The sequence below is a fragment of the Spinacia oleracea genome, chromosome 4 (assembly GCF_020520425.1).
Source record: "Spinacia oleracea cultivar Varoflay chromosome 4, BTI_SOV_V1, whole genome shotgun sequence".
In the NCBI taxonomy this organism is placed as follows: Eukaryota; Viridiplantae; Streptophyta; class Magnoliopsida; order Caryophyllales; family Amaranthaceae; genus Spinacia; species Spinacia oleracea.
Window position 1 is genome coordinate 176,553,899 of NC_079490.1, and position 19,688 is coordinate 176,573,586.

Below are 19,688 nucleotides of genomic sequence, written 5' to 3' on the forward strand. Positions count from 1 at the left end.
TAGTACTTTTAAGAGTTTCAAATCCATACCTCAAACCCTCAAAATATGGCGTGTAGAAACCTCGGGGGAGGACGGGAGGTGAGTATGCCTTATATCTTTACTATTGGTATCAAATAAAAGAAAAAAACTCATTCTCGGTATCAAGTTTCACATTTTATTAAAAAAACACATGTTATTAAAAATCAAGTTTCAAACACATGTCATCTTGATATCATTCCTGATTCCAGTCTTATACCACTACGCGAACTAGACGCCCCATTACTCCTCTCTATTTTACTTCGTCTTACACGAGTTCATGAGGGTGTAAACTTGTAATGTGTAGAGAAGAATGTGAGAGGGTATATTTTGGAATTTTTTTTTTTTTTTTTTTTTGGTGTTAGCATCTGGTTCACCCTTAGGGCTAATCTGGATTCGGGGCGAGTTCTGGGTGGTTAGGTTCCATTCCCCTCCCAATTGTTGTTGCGGGGGATCGAACACGGGTTCTCCCTACCAAGTTCAGCCCCAATCACCACTGAACCAACAAACAATTGGTTGGAATTTTTTATTTATAATTTAGGGTAATTTAGGGATTTTAATTTTTATTAGTTGATTAAGATGATTAAATATAAGTAAGGGTTAATTATAATGTTTTATTTACGGGAATTATGATGTCATTAGTGGACTAATTGGTTATAATATGGACTAAAGTAACAATTGACGCCAATTGTTAGAAATGTACTCCGTAGGTAAATTGACAACTTCTAACAATCTAGTTAACAATTGACTTTTTTTTTTTTTTGAGAGGATATAACAGTTAACAATTGACTTACTCCCTAATAATCTAGATAATAATTGACAAATTTTACTTATAAGATATATATGGAGTACCAAAGTTAGGAAAGGCATATTTTTTTTTATTGGTGTTACTACCGGTTAACCCTTAGGGCTAATCCGAATTCGAGGCGAGTTCTCGGTGGGTATGTTTCATTCCTTTCCCAATTGTTATTGCGGGAATCAAACACGTGATCGCCCTACGAAGCTCTGCTCTAATCACCACTGAACTAACAGACAATTGGCTAAAAAACACATTTTTAGTTCGAGGACTGTTAATAGTTGGATAATGAAAAATATCTTACACCTAACCTAACACCTCCCCATAACTCCATAAGTCCATAACCCAGTAACTCCCTTTCACTCCTGGCCGGAGCGCTGGTCAAGCCCAAGTTCTCCTCTATGCCTCCGAGACGTTGAACTTGAAGATATTACTTTAAGTTGTGATGGGAAGTTCTGGGAAGTGCCCTCCAAGTGTTCGATAAATTGCTTGACTGACATTCATAGCTAATACGGAGTATGTTTTCTGTTTAATAGCTGAATTTCTGTTGCTTCTTGCAAGTTCACACTTTTCTGGCGATAATAGCTAAATGGAGCGTTTATCATCATTATTGGCTCCAAAAACATGTTGCTTTGATCGGCCACACCTCAATTCCCACTCCAATTCCATGGTTTGTTCAGCTGGTTTTCTGCCTTTTGTCTCCTCCACCTTTGCCCTGCCGGTTTGCGGCGGCGTATCCATTTTGAGAAGAAGTCCAACAGCTGCAGCTACTGTAGCAGAAGCAATAGCAGTAGCAGTGGATGACCCAGCAATACATTCCACTGCCTCTCCTAAAAAGGTTATCATCAAATTCTGTCAATTTTGGATAAAGTATAATTGGGTTAATAATTCTTATGGTGTAACAAAGATGTGCTGTTGGCAACTATGTTGTTTGTGCTAACAGGTTTTGATCCCCATTGGGTATGGAACAGAAGAAATGGAAGCTGTGATATTGGTGTACGTATTGCGCCAAGCTGGTGCTCATGTGACTGTGGCCTCTGTTGAACCACAGCTCGAGGTTGAGGCGTCTGGTGGTGTGAAGTTTGTTGCTGATACCTCTATCAACTCTTGCACGAACCAGATATTCGATCTTATCGTCTTACCGGTTTGTTTTTTCGTGCTTTATTTGTTGAACCGTTTTGCATAGTTGCTAGTTCTGCTGTTAGTATAGTTTTGCACTGTATTGCAAAAATGATGTTAAGAGTATTGCTGAATGCTGGTTGGTGGCCTCATCAATGTTTTGACCTGATATCGGTTATCTTTAGTCAAATATATTCAACCTTACAAATGCTATTTCTGTTGGATGTGGGTTGGAAAACATCAACTGGTTTACTATATCACAATGATCAATTGCACGAGGACCAAGTGAACGGTTTGTTGGTCCATATTATGAAATAAACTAAATCTTTAGTCCTACACCTTAATTCCATGGGTGCAATGGTTCCTGATGATATCCTATGAAATGGTTGATGAATAGAATTTACTCAATAACAAGTTGCAGTACATTGAATAGCGAGTGCATATTAGAAATTTCAAGTCTATAGGTTTCCTTACACTATTAATGGCTGATCTATTGCCTACTTGGTTATGAATCTTTGCTTATTTACTCATTTACCCCCTTTTGGTTTCCCAACATCTGTGCATCTTAGAGGTTACTGACATCATGCAGGGAGGTATGCCTGGTTCCGCCCGGCTGAGAGACTCTGAAGTTCTGCGCAGTATTACTAGCAAACACGCTGAGGAGAAGAGGTTGTATGGTGCTATATGTGCTGCTCCAGCTGTAACCCTCCAACCATGGGGGCTACTAAAGAAAAAGCGGGTATATTATACACATTGGCATTTCTTCTAGGTCTTTTGTTTTTTGTTTGAAGCACACCTAGTGTCATATATCAGATTATTGTAGCTTATTAACTTTTCATGACCTTTCACAACAAGATCACTTGTCACCCTGCTTTCATGGACAAGCTTTCTTCCTTTTGGGCTGTCAAATCAAATATTCAAGTTTCTGGAGAGCTTACAACTAGTCGTGGCCCAGGAACTACTTTTGAATTTGCCCTGTCATTGGTAGAACAATTGTCCGGTGAGTCTGCAGCTCATGAAGTCAAAGGCTTACTGGTAAGTTTGTTGTCACATTCTGAATCACCTTTCATAATCTCATTTATTCTTTCTTTTTTGGGATGATGCATTAGTAACTCATTCCTGATGAATTCAATGCTAAAATTAGGTTGGCATCAATGCTAAAATTAGGTAGGCATCAATGCTAAAATTAGGTAGGCATGTGGCCTATGCAGAGAAGGAAATCCCAATTTGTATATAATCTAGAGGTGAACGGATGAGATGCTAATCCTGCGGCATATGTAACGTTGTTGTGTATTATGGTTGTCTTTTACAATGTTTCGTTTCTACCATATGTAGCAAATGAACCAAACAACATAATGCTGGTCATACTGGTCCATTTAATTAATTGTGTTGTCAAGCTGTAATTACTTTTGGGAACTAATATCCTTAAGCTTTCTAAGGAGTTAGGAGTATGGTGTAAAAACTCGCCCGAGTTAACTCGTATCGCCCGAGTTAACAAGGTTTTGGAGGCTGGCGATACGAGATATCCCGAGTTGTAAAAGTGTTTTTAAAAAGGGCGAGATCTCGGCTGGTTCAACCGATCCGAACGAATTTTGTCCGCATTAAACGCTATAAACCTCATATCCAATGTATAAAAAGGCTCAAGGCGCAACAAGGCGATTTGGAGTTCCCGGCGCCTTAGGCGCGCCTCGGTGCGCCTCATTGAAGTGAGGCGCCCTAATAAAAAGTGAAAAAAAAGTGAAAAAATGGTATGTCTCTTGGTAGGTGCGCCTTTTGTGCGCCTTTTTGCGCCTTTTTGCGCCTTAGGTGCGCCTCATTGAAGTCGCCTCGCCTAGACAGTAAAAGGCGCTGGCTCCAATCGCCTTGCGCCTCAGAGCCTAGGCGCGCCTTTTTATACACTGCTCATATCTACTCGGTTTTCGGCCGAATTCCCCATGTTTTTTACAAAATGAAAGGGAAAAGGGAAAGAAATGGAGAAACTCCATTGAAATAGAGTAGAGAACTCCATTTTCAAATCTAAAACAAGAGAGGAGAGAGAAGGTAGACAAAGGAATTCATTTTAATTATGTCACGTGTATGATTTAGGGGAGGGGAACTAGGGTAGGTAGTGAATGGGGCTGACATGGGGCTTCTTTTTCAAATTTCGAATTCCTATGCGACAACCGCGACACGGTCCGCGACTAACGCATCATTTCCGTTACCGAGACTCCGCGACCGATCCCGCGACCGTGACCGATACCGCATTTTTTATCTATGGTTAGGAGTCTTAGGAATAGGTTTTCTTAATCAATTTGCACATCATGATAGTTCAATGTTCTCTAACCACTTACTTACTTGCAAACACTAATGTATTTGATACTAATCATTGTATTTCTGAACTCATAATTCAGCTACTGAGTGAAGATCAGTCTAGAAAAGAGTTCAATGAAGTGGAATGGTTGCTTGATCACCCTCCTCATGTAAGCAGATTTCTCTATAGTGATGGTTTTTGTCTTGGCTGTTACTTAAAGTGTTGAATATCCATCTACATTCTCTATTCTAGTAGTATACACTCTCTATCCTTCTTTGTTAGTGCATTTGTGTTATTTTCTGATCTGAGAACTGAATGTGTTACCTTCAGGAATTGTGTTGAACTTGGTGATCACTGTCCTGAACTCCCACCTTCCATTACAAAAAAGAAAAACAAAAGGAGGGAAAAGAAAACATTTAAGCTATGTTTCACTTGCTACTGGCTAGCTCCCAGTTGTTTTGGTTTAAGTGCCAATTAAAATTTTGAAGATCAATCCTTCTGTAGCAATTAATGCATGTTTACTAATGGCAGGGCACTGGGGCAGGTTTCTTTTCAGGGACTGTAAATCTGGAAGTTTAGTATTTCACCATTTCCTTAATTTTTTTTATAAGCTTCACCAAAGAATCATCACCCTGATAATCAGACAGAACTAGGGTGTCCTAGATATCACAAAGTGTTCAATTTTTTAATTTTTTTATAACTATTTATTGCCTTTCATCTTCCATTGTTTTGACTATTACACTGCAGAATTGCAGATTCACATGTATTTGTTCTTCGTTTCTCTGGAAATTCCTTCCCTGATTAATTTGTCATCTCTATACCACTAAGGTACTCATCCCAGTGGCGAATGGATCTGATGAGATAGAGGTTGTGACCATAGTTGACATTCTCAGAAGAGCAAAAGTTAATGCTGTGGTTGCTTCGGTTGAAAAGTCATTGCAAATTCTGGCATCTCATGGAACCAATATTGTTGCCGATAAGTTGATTGATGTAGCTGCTGAGTCCATTTATGACTTGATTGTTCTTCCGGTAAGACAACCGCTAACGCTAATAAAATATTACGTCTTGGATTTTTTTAGTCTTACCTAAGAATGGCTCATTCCTGTTAAGTCTCTTGTTTTGGGGGTTAGAAAATGAGTTATAGCAAGTGTGTGCGACTGAAAAGTACATCACCATTCAAAGGAGCTAATAAGATATCAGGGACATAATTTGCACAATTGGGCCTAACTAGCTGTGGGAAGTGCATGCAGGTGTTTCAATATAGTGCTCATAATTGCTAAACTGTTGGTTGGCAAAAGAAAATTGTATGAGCCTGGCATCAGTGAAAATAAAAGCATAATTTGTCCTCTTATAAATTATAATTGACTGGCTAAGAAGATTAGCCGATGTGAGACGGAGAAGAAGAGGGGTACCCAGCCTTCCAACCTTGAAGTTGGGGGAGGTGACAATAGAACCCTCAATTTCGAGGTTGGGAGGTTGAGCTCGAGCCCTCAATTTCAATTTTCGAGGTTGGGAGATGGGAAGTTGAACTCTTGCATTATTCTCACTAAATCATTATTGACAGGCTAGTTCCTTGTTTCTATCACTCTTTTATAATTTACAGGGTGGCATCAATGGGGCTAAGAGGCTAAGTAAGTCAAAGGTTCTTAAGAAGCTACTTAAAGAACAGGAATCCGCTGGCAGAATTTATGGAGCAATATGCTCCTCTCTGACACTCCTGCAAAGACAAGGGTTGCTCAAGGTAAGTGCTAGTTCTTTCTGATCTCTTTTGTGTTTTTACATCAGTCTGCTGCCTTTGGTAAAAATTAAAAAGAAAAAGAGGGTAGTCTTGGTTTTTTCGGGATTCAAAGAGAGGGTAGTTTCTTGACTCAATCTTCTGCTGGTGAAATAGGGCAAGAGAATAACTGATCATCCCTCCTTATCAGACAAGCTAAAACCAGAGGTGGTTGCTGGTGCCAAGGTAGTAATTGATGGGAAGCTTATTACGTCAAAGGGACTCAGTACCGCAACTGACTTTGCCCTTGCTATTGTGAGCAAGCTTTTTGGACATGCCAGGGCAAGAAGTGTCGCTGAAGGTCTTGTTTTTGAATTCCCTAGGAATTAACCAATGACATTCATGTTTAATGATGTTTTATCACAAGAATGGGGTACTTTCCACTTCCTGTGGCCGAGGTCAGTGCTCGATAGGTTACGTGCAACTCATTGGAAATGAAGTTAAAGGCATAACTACCCTTGAAAGATTCAAGGTAACTCTTTATGATGATTTACTGACTGATCGAAAAAAATGTTAGGCATAAAGTGACTAATTGCTCTGCTGAATCTATGCAGAACTTTGGTTGCATAAAAACTTTGAAGACCTCAAATAATGTTTGCCAGTTTTAGACGGTAACCTGTATGGCTGTACTCAGTATGATGTTTTCGATCATTTCCACAATGTCTGAGAGTCTGAGTGCTGTCGTTGAGGTGTTGATGGGTATGTTTCGCGGCCAAGGGATTGTATTGGATCATTGGTTAAGATTTTTTTGAGTGAGTGCTTCTTATTGTGACGGTAATGTTGTTACAACAATTTAGACTCGAGCAGTACAATTTCGCTGTAATTTGAAATGGTGTATGGCTTATAGTGGTGCATATAATCTTGAAATGGTTTCTGTAAAGTAATTGAATTTTCTTTTCCAGTAAATTGCTTCAGTAATGAGTCATTGAGTCTAATGACTGCTTTAAGTTTAAGTCATTAGTTCTTTTGTGAAAACTAAGAAAATAATTTATCCCAAACCGAAAAACATCAATGAAACAGGAAATCCCCAAGCCATCCTCCGTATATGATGTCTAAGGGGGATTTTAGATCAGAAAACCTGATTCAGGGACATTTATATTTATAAAATCATGGTTTTACTTCCCTAAAATGTTTTACATTTATATGTTAATTTAGAGTTTGTTATATTCACCTATTTTTTCTAAACTTATTAGAATGTATAAAAACTTATTTTATTTGTATATTGTACTTTACTCTTATTTTCCTTATACTTATTTTTCTTGAATAAGTGGAAATAGTTTTCCTTTACCGTTTCTATACAAATGAGGTACAGACTGAATAGCTAACCTGATAACAATTTCCAAAAGATGAGAAGGGAGTATTGAATTTGAGGAATATTTACAATATTATCTGTCATGTCAAAAAAAAAAAAAATATTATCTGCATGCTTGGTTAATGAGGTTGTTCCCAATTAAGTTTGACACAAACTAAAAATGAGAAGAGGGAAAAAGGCTATATAATATATACACATAAGATGAAGAGCAGAAGCTGAAGATTTTAGTTAAAAGGAAAGACGTGATGTGATGAGATAAATCATTTAAACAATTACCGCGGAGTAATTGATAATTATTCGCTATGACAATATATACAAGTTAAAATCTCATGACCCTTTGGCCTTTGCCATGAGAGGGAAAGATGAAGTTGAATCAGCTGAAGAAATCTTCAGGGCCACTGTCATCATCTCCTCCATCATCAGATGAACCACCATTGCGCCCTCTTAGTGACAGAATAAGTTCTATGAAGTCCTGTCCAGACCCAGAAGTTCCGCTTTGCTCTGTTCTTGACAGGCGGTTTTCCAGTGAAACTAATTGCAAAAGCAGCTCCTCAGGCGAAGTCACATGATACATCCAGTCCCTTTGCCTTGGCCTCAACTGGAAATGGATTAAAAATTACTGTTATTAGTATCATCATCACCATCATTAAAATTATCATCTTCAGTTTTGCTATTAATCCACGTTAATTTTCATCTTCATCATCATCGTCATCTTCTTCATCACCATCATTAAAATTATCATCTTCAGTTTTGCTATTAATCCACATTAATTTTCATCTTCATCATCATCGTCATCTTCTTCATCACCATCATCATCATCATCAAGATCATCATCTTCATCAGAATAATAAACATTACCCTCATCATTCTCACTGTCATCATCATCATCACTAGATGAATCGTCATCATCACTAGATGAATCGTCAGACCCAAAGAGAAAAGATCCATGACTTATCAAAACCTTTTCAGAAAGCAACGCAGAGATAAGTTAGACTACCTCTGCCCCTCATCTAACAATGCAGACCTACTACCATGGAAAGCTAATGATCCGGGGTATGGCCAACATCAACATTACCACAGTGCCTCTAAAGAGGCTCTAACTGGGACAGGATAATGAGGGCCGTGAACTTTGTAATCCAAAATGCAGACTAAAGATAGACATCTTATTTCGAATTTAATCTCAGCAACAAGTACAACAAGTACGTCAGCTTTCTTTTCTGATATGGAGGGGGGAGGGGGGGGGGGTAGGTGGTGAGCTTGGAATTCTAAGAAAATCAAAAGCCATAGGCCAATGGCCATGCTAATACTACGCTATGCAAAGTAAAAAGGGCCAAATAGGAGGAGTTTTAGAGGAGCAGTGCATCAAATGTATAGAGAACAATGGACATTTTATGTCAGTCAACACGAAACATACCAAAAAGGAAACCAATTATAATAAAACAGGAAGGGAAAACAGATAATAACAAATGTCTTCAAATAGAAGGTGAAGTACTTTAGTTGACTACCAGTCAAAAGAGAAAGCAAAAAAAATAGACAGATGTACTAAAAAGCAAGGGAACATATACGAAGTACGAGATTGTGATTCCTTTATTTGGTTGGATTTTAATGTTCAATTCTGGAGTAGCACAAAGTTGTTTGGTGTTGGGCGTTAGTGTAACAGATCCCTTTCTAAGATTCTCCTTTTTTTAAAGGAACCTTTCTAACATTCTGAAAATGAGAACTAATGCACAAAAATGAATCTAATCCACAAGGATGAATAAATAGCACATAGAAAGATTATAAGAGAGAATACCTCGTCTATGTTGGCAGGCAAAGTAGCTCTTTCCTCTGCCTTAGGAGTCCATATCTTGATATCACTCTCAATTCCACTACTGGCAAGAACTGCAGTATGTGGATGTGCCTCAATGCAATTAACCACGTGCTTATCAGCTTCCATGACACGGATGAGCTCTCCATTTTTCTTTCTCCAAATAAATATCCGACCACAATCAGATCCACTTGCCACATACTCACTCTTCGGCCCAAAGAAACTTACACCCTTGACTGTCTCACGATTAAGATGGCCCTTGAACACTTGGGGAACATGCCTTTTTTCTGTATCTGTTACAGCTGAAGCTGCCTCGAAGGGATCATCATGCCCAGGTTCATCAGTATCACTGCATGCTGACTCAGGAGATGACGGATCAGGGTTTGGTCCCCATCCCATATCTTTAGCGAAGAGATATATGTGCTCGTGATTATAGGACACAAGAAGCTCACTCTGGTCAGAAAATGCCAAACCTGTTATCCCTACTAGCTTACTACCAACCAAATGTCGAGGGCAGTAAAAGTTTACGGGTTGGCCAAAATCAGTTGAACCATCCCACTTATATTTCCGGATATCATAAACCCGAGTATACTCATCGTCAGACCCTCCAACAGCAAACAGATTAGGACTTCTAGGATCAATTGCAATGGTGTTTAATTGCACAACTGTCAAGTTACTCCTCCACTCAAAAGTTGAATGGCAGGTAAAAAGTCTTGTAGGATCTTTAGTTCTCAGATCAAACTGCATCAAGATAGAAATATAAGATTCAGTATTGGCAAAGGCAAGTAAGCAAACATACGGCAGCAAGGTTTATCTTGGACATCATCATGATTCCTAGAATCCTAAATGAAGGGTGTTTATGGGCTAAATGGAAATTCTATAGGCTATACAAGCTCTACCAGGAAAGTTGAAGCATTAGATCCTTGATGCTGCACTTAGACAGCAACCATTAACCTCCCCCCCCCCCCCCCCAACCCCACCCCGCCGTGTGCGAGTGGTAAAAAGGGACAGAATTCCAGTGACATTCTACTGAGGGGTGAGGGCAGACACAAATTGGGAAAGATGACATTATTATCCAAAAGGCTAAACTAAAAAAGGACTTTGTGACTTTCAAATATTCAGGCATTGCCAGGGAAACTAGATACTTCATATCTGAACATTCTATACTGCACACCTGATAGTTTTACGCATTGTATATGAAAGTGCTCTTCAGACATCATCAAACAGCCATTGCTTAGAGTCTGTGCCCCAAGTGCATTAAATCTTGAAACCATTCTCTCAAGATGTGTGTGTGTGGGGCCGGGGGGGGGGGGGGGGTAAGAGATGGAGTAACGCACATGCTGAACCATTCCGTCTTCGGCGCAAGTATAAAATATGTGAGGACTTCCAGGTTCAATAGCCAACTTGTGAGCTCGACTTTCATGCCTACCAAGCAAAGAGGTCTCCACACGCCCACCTTCAAGAATTTGTGCCTGTCTAACCTGAAAGGATAAATATATTACAAAGAAGTAAACTTAAAGTAGCTAATGTCAAGACTAAAGCATAAGGAATAAGCAGAAACGTATCCAGACATATGAAGAAGTTTACAAATTTCCAATTACAAAGATCAGCCTCACTACATGCTGTAATCTTCAGACCAGGATATAACTAGCAAATTATCTTATTAGCTTCGCAAACAACCTTTGAGCAGAAAAAATCAAGGTTTATTTTCCCTCCCTAGCCCCCGACTCAAAAAGCACCACCAGGGAAATACCTGGCCATCTGCTGCGCAAGTAACAATGATGTTGTCATCACTGAAAGGCATGAATTTCGCCTGAAACACGTTGTTACAATGACCAGAATGAAATGAGAGTTTGGCATGGCCAACTTCCCAATCCCATAATATAACTTTTCTGTCATCAGAGCCAGACACAAGAATGTCACCAGACGCGTTGAAGCCCACTGTATTGACACAGCCTCTATGCTTTTCCAGCTTCCTCAAAATATCAAGTCTTAGAACAAGATCCTGGACCACAAGCACAATTTCATTACAGGTAATCTGGTTAAAACATAATTATATACCTTACAAACACATACAAGTATACTGAAATGCACTAAGAAAGCTTTGTCAAACAACTTAACCAATAAATTTAGGAAATTCCGTTTTTTACATCAGGTTGAGCAAATTTCTACCTTAGTTACCTCTTTTTATGGATAATCCTACACTGGTTACCTGGACTTCGCCGGACACCTACTTATGCCGTTTAAGTTATTGACAAGGACAAACATTTTGACACAACAGGTAATTTAAACGTGTTAAACAAAAGCTAAAACTAATCTAGACCCACATTTGTGAAAAAGTCATCCAAGGGTTATTATCGAAGGTAGTTATTCTTATGCTCCGTTTGGCAAGGTGTAAAACGTTTTCATGGAAAACGATTTTTCCCCTTTTCAATCATTTTACGTTGTTTGAGTTGACAAGGGATGGAAAATAATTACTCCCTCAAAGGTGGAAAGACATTTTCCATTTGAAAGGGAGTGAAAACACTTTTCCACTTTTCCACCTTTCCTCATTACCTCCCTCTCCCTTCTTTCCCTCAATCTTCACCATCTTCCCCCATTTTCTTTTAAGGAACCAAACAAAGGAAAACTAATTTGTAATTGTGTTTTCTCTTGGAAAATATATTCCATGAAAAATCATTTTGCACTGAAAATGTTTTACACCAAACCAAACGGAGCCTTAATGCAAAATAGCTACTGCCAAATCCTTGTAAGCGGTAAGAGGGAGACTAAGTTTCCATCTCTAGAACTCTAAACCTTTACATCTTCACCCAATCCAAGACATATGACTCATTTATAGATTCTACTCCTCCAACAGGGTAACTAAATTGCCATTTACTTTTTTTAAAACTCCTAAACAAATTTGAAATCTATCCAAATTTCACATCTTAAGTTATAATACAAGAAAGACCAACTTTTATAACAAGTACTAGTCTCAACACCAATACATGAAAATTTTAATTTTGAGCATCTAACAAAAGTATCCACTGCACCTCCCAATTTCAATTGATGCATGCTACTAGAAACCCAGGTGTGCCATCGAAGTGGACGTTCAGAAAGCTCTATGGTTTTAGTTCTTTTAATAATTGGAATTTCATTTTGGATACACTAAATTTCTCTAATCTTCTTTGTCATTTTCATTTTGATCTAGTGCTAGTTCTCAATTATTTAGTGGCACTAAGCATGGATCAACCGTCCATGATAAAGAGAGCTAGTACGTATGCATTGGATGAGAATCCATTCATCCTTTATAGTTCATCGTTGGCAGAAGGCAATGTCCATTTATTAACGTAAAGCAACTATTCAGACAACCTCATATCAGAAATCTTTTTCCCTCGTTCTTGAGGAGCATATAGAATATAGGATTACTAAACTATACTTGGTAAGAAATTGCAAAATCACATTGCATAATACATTAATGTTCTTGCAAAAGCCGATGAACAACCACGAACACACGCCTATTCTCATGATCTTACCCTTACCGTAACTTAAAAATTTAAAATTGAAAAAATCCCAAGTCTCAGTTTTAGACATGTAGCTATTACTCTATTACCATTATGCTATTGTCAATGCAGCAACTAGTAATTGAACCCGAAGAAAAAGGCAACAACCAAAAAAGCCAAATACAAACTATTCAGATTAAATTCCAATTAATCAAACCAGGAGTACCGTACTATCATTAAGTAGATCAATGAGGAGAAATTAGATTAATGAAAAGAATAATTAGGGTTTAGGGAAATTACTTCAGAAGCGGCGAGGCGATGAGCAAAGCTTCTAGAAGAGAGTTGTCCAACTTCTCTTTGCCAAATATCCACAATTGCCTTCTCATGCCCACTTTTCGGCCTCTTTACACCCATTCTGGATATTAATTGATTGATTGATTAACTCAATTCAGATTCTTAATGTTTTCTATGGTTTGGAGAAATAATTAGGGTTTTCAATTGATGATAAAAGGGAAGAATCATGACAAGAGAGAGAAAATGGAAGGACTTTGATCGGTGTCAGTGACTCAGTGTCTCTCCTTTTCTGTTTACTGCAATTTTTTTTTTTTTAAGAAGAATTGATGATCAAGGATCATGGAGCAATTGCTAGTACAATTTCTATTTTTTTTATTGAAGAAAAATTGGAGCAATTGCTAGTACAATTTCTATTTTTTTATTGAAGAAAATTCGGAGCAGGCATACGTGTCGGGTAAGTTTATGTTTGGTGACATTTAGATTTCGCATTGTTCTTAAAATTATTAAATACGAAGTATAAACTTTTAGAAAAGACCGCCTGATAAAAAAGGCCACTATCCACTAAAGTTGTCTCACGGGTCCAACTTTAGTTTGCAGGTCGGAAATAATCTGTGGGTTATGTCGCGGGTCATGTACATAAGCTTATTTCACTTTTTTCTCTCATTTTCAAATTAACTGTTCACTTGAAGAGAGAAAGCGACTTTTAATATTCGCCCTTCCTTTTGAGAAGAGGGAAACCATTTCGTCGCTAAATTTTTTAAAATTTTCGCCAAATTTCTGTAAGTTTTTTTCTTCTCATTTCTCCTTGTTTTTGTTGATTCTTTTTTTTTTTCATAGTAATGTTGTGTTATTTGCCTTTCTTGTTCGATCTAGGATTTTGTGCTATGATTATTTATTTTGCTCCACTCTTCTTCAAGTTCGTCCAAAATTTTGTAAGTTTCTTCTATTCTCTTCTTTTTGTTGAATTCGTTCATAATTTCACGTTTATTTTGGTTTTCTTAGTGTTTTTATTTCGTTATTGCCGTTGTTTTCGATCTTCACTTTTTCTCGATTCTACTTGTATTTATTTGTATTTTGTTTGATTTTTGTTCGATTTTATGTTTTAGGTCTACTTTTAGGGTTCCTGTTTTGGTTTTCTTATTATTTTAAGGTTTTCGTCGTTTTCGTTGTGTTTGAACTTCTGCTTTTGCTTCGATTCTACTTGTTATTGTTCGTATTTTTGTTCTCTCTCATATTTTCAGTTCATTTTAGGGTTTAAACTTCTTTTCAATTGATTTTAGGGTTTTGATCTGCTCAAACTTGCTTAGTTTTATTCCTTCATATAATTTTATCACACTGCAGGTGTTTTAGTTTGGGTTTTGTTTTTATTTAGTTATGATATCAATAGTTTTAGTTTTGATTTGTTTAATATCTGCCAATTCATTCTACTTTAGTATCAGGTATGTATTAGAAAGTAAATTGTTAAGAGTAGATATGTATTAGTTACGCATTTGTTCTAATTAGTTCAATATTAAAACCCATTAGTTAAGTATTTAAACGGATTAGTGAATTATGTAACCTATAAGTTTCCAGACAAATTAGTTAATTATTTAAACCAATTAGTTAATTATACAAACCAATTAGTTAAGTATTCACACCAGTTAGTAAACGCTGAAATTGTTTTCACATTTGAATTTGTTGCAGTGTTTTTCTTGTTATCTATACTGATTATGTTCTATAACACTCCTTTATTGTTTATCTTTACTTGTATTTTTGCGTTGCAATTTATTTTAACTTCTCTCGTGTATTTTTTCAGTTTCAAAAATGGCTAGAACAAAAAATGCATCCAAGGAATCTGAGCACATTGGTCCCTATGAGGATAAACGGGCAATTAGCTGGCTAGCGACCTCAGAAGACTTCTCCCGAGGATCCAAAACCAACAAAGAAACGTGTTGGGATACACACCCAAGACACTTATCCAGATGTAGAGAATGTTGTTGCTCCATCCAGAAAAGGGATGAGGAAACCCCCCCCCCCCCCCCCCCAAGTGAAGATGGAATATATGGAGGAGGATGGGAATAATTTTAAGTTGGATAGGTATTTTTCATATTTTTCATATTTGGTTGATATTTTGAACTAATATATGTCATTTGTTAACTATTATAATTCAGCGTTTAACTAATTGCTTACCATGGTTAACTAATTGGTTCATGTTCTTAATCCAATTAGTTAAGAAGTTAAAGTAATTAGTTAGGGCTAGAAAACAAGTAGTTGAACATGCAACTCAATTAGTTATGAACTAAAACCAAATAGTTCAGCAATAAATCAATTAGTTAAATCTTTAATTCAATTAGTTAAGCTGTGAAACACGTTAGTTGAGATTTGACAACAATTAGTTATATTGTGAAAGTAATTAGTAAACATTCAATTGAATTAATTATGAACTGAAACCATTAGTGAAGTTTTTATATTAGTTAGTCATACCTTACCCGTAGTTCTTGCTGATATGAATGAAATTCAGGGAAAAGTGATAGAGGAAATTGAATCATTCAACTCCATTAAAGCGGGCATTTCCCCTGCTGTCCTTGATCGTTGAAAGAAGAAGAAGGAAGAAGAAGAGAAGCATAGAAAAGAAGAAGAAGAAGAAGAAGAAGAGAGGAAGAGAAAGAGACAAGAAGAAGAAGAAGTTGTTGCAAAGTTGAAAGAAGAACTGTAAGTCAAAAAGGCCTAATTAGCCATAAAGAAGAGGTTAGAAACGATTGGTTTGAAGAAGACAACAGCGGCAGAGAAGGCAGAGGTAGACAAAGCAGCTGGAGTAATAACTTCAGAACCATTGAAAACCTAATAAGGGGTGCAGCCAAGAAGAAGGAAACCCTTAATGCTGAAGCAATGGCAGCAGCAATAACAACGGTACCAGTGGCACCATTTGTATTGCCTCGGAACAGTATTTATGTACCACCAAAAAAACAAAAGTTGTTCATCCTAAGCAGCCAAGTAATGAGTGAAACTATTGAGCATGTCTTAGCAATCCTTTTTAGTTGTCATTTATTAAATAATTTAGCTGGTGGTTGTGTATATTTGCTAATTAGTTAAATAATTTAGCATGTGAATATTTTAGGCAATAGCTCTTTTTTGGTTGAAGTATTTATAGGTTTCCATGATGCAAATGTTACTTCATAATTTTTAAGCCTTCAATTGAATTAGTTAAGTCTCAAATTCGATTAGTTAATTTATGGAAACAATTAGTTAAGCCTGAAATTCAATTAGTTAAGTCTTTTTTTTTAACGCAAATCGACGATTATATTAATTAATTAAAGGTCTGATACAAAACAACCTCTAACAGAGGTAAAACATTCGTGCAAAGCATTAACAGACCCTTCCCAGCTAAATAACCGAAGTACTCGAAACCTTGGCAAGGAAACCTAATTGAAAAGCCCATAACCCAAAAGATAGATTTTCTATACAATATGTATTTAGCCTAATTTGGGAACCCTTTCTTCGCAAAAACTTGTCAAAAGGGACTTCATTCCAAAAACTTACCCATCTAATATAACCATATCCGATAGATCCTTTTAGCCTTACCCTACTTATAGACATTGTTATCAAAAGCATGAACCGCCAACTTGTGATCAATGACTCCTTGCGGTGACAAAATGACAGCAACTGAAACAAACTAGCTGTTGGATATTTCCCCATCCTCCAATTCAACAATCTCGATTGGATTTGAGATTGTTGAACCACCAACAACAAAAGGTTCGAACATCTTTCCTTTACCCTTATCTAGATTGTGACCTCCTGTACCCTTTGTAACTTCCACTGCTTCTTTGAGAGTTGAAACAATAGTCCCAAAGACTATCTCACCTGGAGTAGAAGTGTTTGCAATGGAATTAACAACTTGTGAGTTATTGTTTGCTGTACTCACCAAGTCATTAACCATCCTTGTCGCATCCTTTCTGACTGTTGCAGCAAAAACTGGATTTGTTTCTTCAAAATCTTTTAAGTAATGATCCTTGGCACATGCTGGAATGATATAGTGAAGTTTATGGCCAACTGCCATCACCAGAGAATGAGCCGCAAGATCATGAGCAACCTTGTTGCAAAATCGAGGAATGTGTGAAAAAAGCACCGTCCAGTTATGGTCAAGAAGCTGAGCCACTTCCCTCAAAACTGGTCCCAATTGGTGGTGAGCATGATCATCCATCTTTCCTAACATAATCTTAATCTGGACTGCATCAGTTTCAACTTCTAATTTGTCAAACTTCAGATCTTTAGCTATCGTTAGGCCTTCACGCAGAGCATACAATTCAGCTGCTAAGGGAGAGTTGACATTAAATTTGCTTGAGAAGCCCACGAACCAGGACCCATTAGACCTCCTAAAAACTCCCCCTCCTCCTGCTTCTGTATCCGACTTCCATGCGCCATCAACATTCAACTTCATAAAATCTGGCTTAGGTGGCTTCCATTTGTATTTGTAAATTCCTGCTTCTCTAACCTGTTGGACATCTTTCCCCTGAAGAATGAAGTTAGTACATTTCAAATCCACAAAAAAAGAATTATAAAGAGAGAAAGAGTTTTGCATTTTGAGGTCAAAAACTGCTGAGTTTCTGGACTTCCATATATGCCAAATAGCCATCACAAAAATGACTCTCCAAGACATGGAACAAGAGAGGTTGAATCTAATCCAATCATTCCATTGAAATTAAAAAAGGAGGAGAGATCAAATTTATCATTTTTCCAAAGTCTTTGGAATATAGAACTCCATAGAATGCTAGATTGGGCACAATCCCTAAAAAGATGAAGATGAGTTTCTGATTCTGTCAGGCATCTGGTACAAGTAGGGCTAATTTCATTAATAACCCTATTTAAATTGTTGGCAACTGGCAGAATCTCATGGGCACAGTTCCAAAGAAGCATTTTATATTTGAAAGGCACTTTGATCCTCCAGATTGATTTCCAAAAGGTGCTAATGGGGAGAGAGTGATCTATGGGATGATGAAGTTGGATATGATAAGCAGATTTGATATTAAAAATTCCATTCTTCGAGTATTGCCATCTGATGAAATCCTCTTCTGTATTCTTCTTTGAAATTGGGTAAGCTAAGATTTTGAGTTATAATATAGGGTGGGAGTAAATGCTTAATCTCATCAAGGTACCATGTTCCATGACGGATAATTTTATTAACAAACCAGTGAGCTTTAGACTCGGGGATTTTTATATTATTAATAGTGTAAAGAGGAGCATTCCCTATCCAATGATGGAACCATAAAGAGGTATTATTTCCGTTCCCAATTCCTATGACTATTCCTTTTTTAAGAATTTCCCGACCTTTAAGGATGTCTCTCCAAAGGGGGGAATGATTGTTATTATGAATGCAATCCAAGAAATTTGATTTTTTAATATATTTTTCTTTAAAAACCTTCACCCACAATTTATCAGGTTTAGTTAAAATTGCCCAACCCAATTTGGCCATGAACGCGAGATTCCATTCCTTTAGCTTTCTAATACCCATGCCACCTTTGTCCATTGAACAAGTAATTTTGTCCCAAGCTATTCTGGACCAATATCTATTCTTATCTACTTTGTTCCAAAAAAAATTCCTGCTATATTTTTCCAGATCATATGTAATGGAAGAAGGTAGAACATTAGTTTGCATCACGTAAAGAGGCTGGGTATTAAGGACTGACTTAATGAGAGTACAACGCCCTGCCATATTTGAAAAGTTCAGCTTTCCATCCTCGAACTTTGGTCATTGATTTATCCAAAAGCTGAAAATAGTTACTAATCCTAAGCTTATTAGGCCTAATATCCACACCTAGCTAGGTATTTACCAAAGCCGGATGAGATTTTTAGACCAAAAGAAGCAGCAATATCTGACCTCACTGAATGATGTAAAGAAGCAGGGAAGATTAAAGTAGATTTGTGCATACTAATTTTAAGACCAGATTTTTGACCAAAGATCTCCAAAGTTTTCATTATATTACACATATTGTCCACTGAGGCAATACTAAATAGGAAAACATCATCAGCGTAGAAAACGTGAGATAATTTAATGCTTTTGGTAATGGGAATGGGCTTCCAAGTTCCTTGGCTAACTTGTTCCTCAATCATGGTGGACAATCTATCTAGACACAAAACAAAGATGTATGAGGAAAGGGGATCACCTTGACGTATTCCTTTCAAAGGATAGAAACAATCACAAATTTCTCCATTCCACAATATCGAAATAGAAGTGGAGGTTATACAGGACATAATTAGTGAAATAGTACTTTCCGGGAACTCGAAGTGAAGTAAGGTATCCCTTATAAAATCCCACTCTAGACTGTCATAAGCTTTTGAAATATCTAACTTTAATGCCATGATTTTGTTTTTCTTCTTAGCTTTATGGAAATGATGGGCCATATCTTTAACTAAAATAACGTTATCCTCTATTCCCCTACCTTGGATAAAACTGGACTGTAACGGACTAACGATGCGGTGTAAGACCCGTTTTAAGCGAGAAGACAAAATTTTTGTAACAATTTTGTAAATAGTGTTACATAAACCTATAGGTCTAAATTCTGAAATATTTGTAGGGGCACTATTCTTAGGAATTAAAGCAATATACGAGTGATTTATTTCGACTGGAATTGCTCCTTTGTCAAAACAGGTAAGACAAAATCTGTAGATGGAATCTCCTAATTCTGTCCAGTGCCTTTGAAAGAAAATGGGCTGAATGCCATCAGGACCCGGGGATTTAATGGGATCCATACAAAAGAGATTATGGCGAACTTCATCTAGGGTGACTTTAGCTGACATTAAACGTTTTTCATTATCAGTTAAT

The 19,688-nt window shown here is 37.3% G+C and overlaps 2 protein-coding genes across 4 annotated transcripts; one reads left to right on the forward strand and one right to left on the reverse strand.

The window, feature by feature from the left end:
- Positions 1-1,103: 1,103 nt before the first annotated feature.
- LOC110789323 (protein DJ-1 homolog C) lies at positions 1,104-6,919 on the forward strand. The gene is made up of 9 exons (XM_021993981.2): positions 1,104-1,649; positions 1,755-1,955; positions 2,520-2,669; positions 2,786-2,965; positions 4,321-4,389; positions 5,049-5,249; positions 5,824-5,961; positions 6,112-6,466; positions 6,549-6,919. The coding sequence occupies exons 1-8, from the start codon at positions 1,401-1,403 to the stop codon at positions 6,322-6,324; spliced, it is 1,401 nt and encodes a 466-aa protein (XP_021849673.2). The 5' UTR covers positions 1,104-1,400; the 3' UTR covers positions 6,325-6,466; positions 6,549-6,919.
- Positions 6,920-7,467: 548 nt separating this feature from the next.
- Positions 7,468-13,270, reverse strand: LOC110789321 (uncharacterized). Of its 3 annotated transcripts, none has more exons than XM_021993979.2 (5): positions 12,896-13,262; positions 10,867-11,118; positions 10,451-10,594; positions 9,099-9,854; positions 7,468-7,904 (listed from the first exon to the last, which is right to left on the reverse strand). In XM_021993979.2, exons 1-5 carry the CDS (start codon positions 13,007-13,009, stop codon positions 7,680-7,682), a joined length of 1,491 nt encoding a protein of 496 aa, XP_021849671.2. In that variant the 5' UTR covers positions 13,010-13,262; the 3' UTR covers positions 7,468-7,679. The 3 variants fall into 3 exon arrangements, with proteins under 3 accessions (XP_021849671.2, XP_056698999.1, XP_021849672.2); XM_056843021.1 differs by lacking the exon at positions 7,468-7,904 and adding an exon at positions 7,911-8,140 and having other exon boundaries at positions 12,896-13,267; XM_021993980.2 differs by lacking the exon at positions 7,468-7,904 and adding an exon at positions 7,920-8,267 and having other exon boundaries at positions 12,896-13,270.
- Between the last annotated feature and the right edge of the window lie 6,418 nt (positions 13,271-19,688).

Bases quoted from the DNA above. Each gene is read 5' to 3' on its own strand.
- LOC110789323 (XM_021993981.2), top strand. From the start codon at position 1,401: ATGGAGCGTTTATCATCATTATTGGCTCCAAAAACATGTTGCTTTGAT. The intron at 1,650-1,754 runs GTTATCATCAAA...TTGTGCTAACAG, and splicing joins CCACTGCCTCTCCTAAAAAG to GTTTTGATCCCCATTGGGTA. The intron at 2,966-4,320 runs GTAAGTTTGTTG...CTCATAATTCAG, and splicing joins ATGAAGTCAAAGGCTTACTG to CTACTGAGTGAAGATCAGTC.
- LOC110789321 (XM_021993979.2), bottom strand. From the start codon at position 13,009: ATGGGTGTAAAGAGGCCGAAAAGTGGGCATGAGAAGGCAATTGTGGAT. The intron at 9,855-10,450 runs GTGCGTTACTCC...ATCTTGATGCAG, and splicing joins AAGACGGAATGGTTCAGCAT to TTTGATCTGAGAACTAAAGA. The intron at 7,905-9,098 runs GTATTCTCTCTT...ATCCATTTCCAG, and splicing joins TGCCTGCCAACATAGACGAG to TTGAGGCCAAGGCAAAGGGA.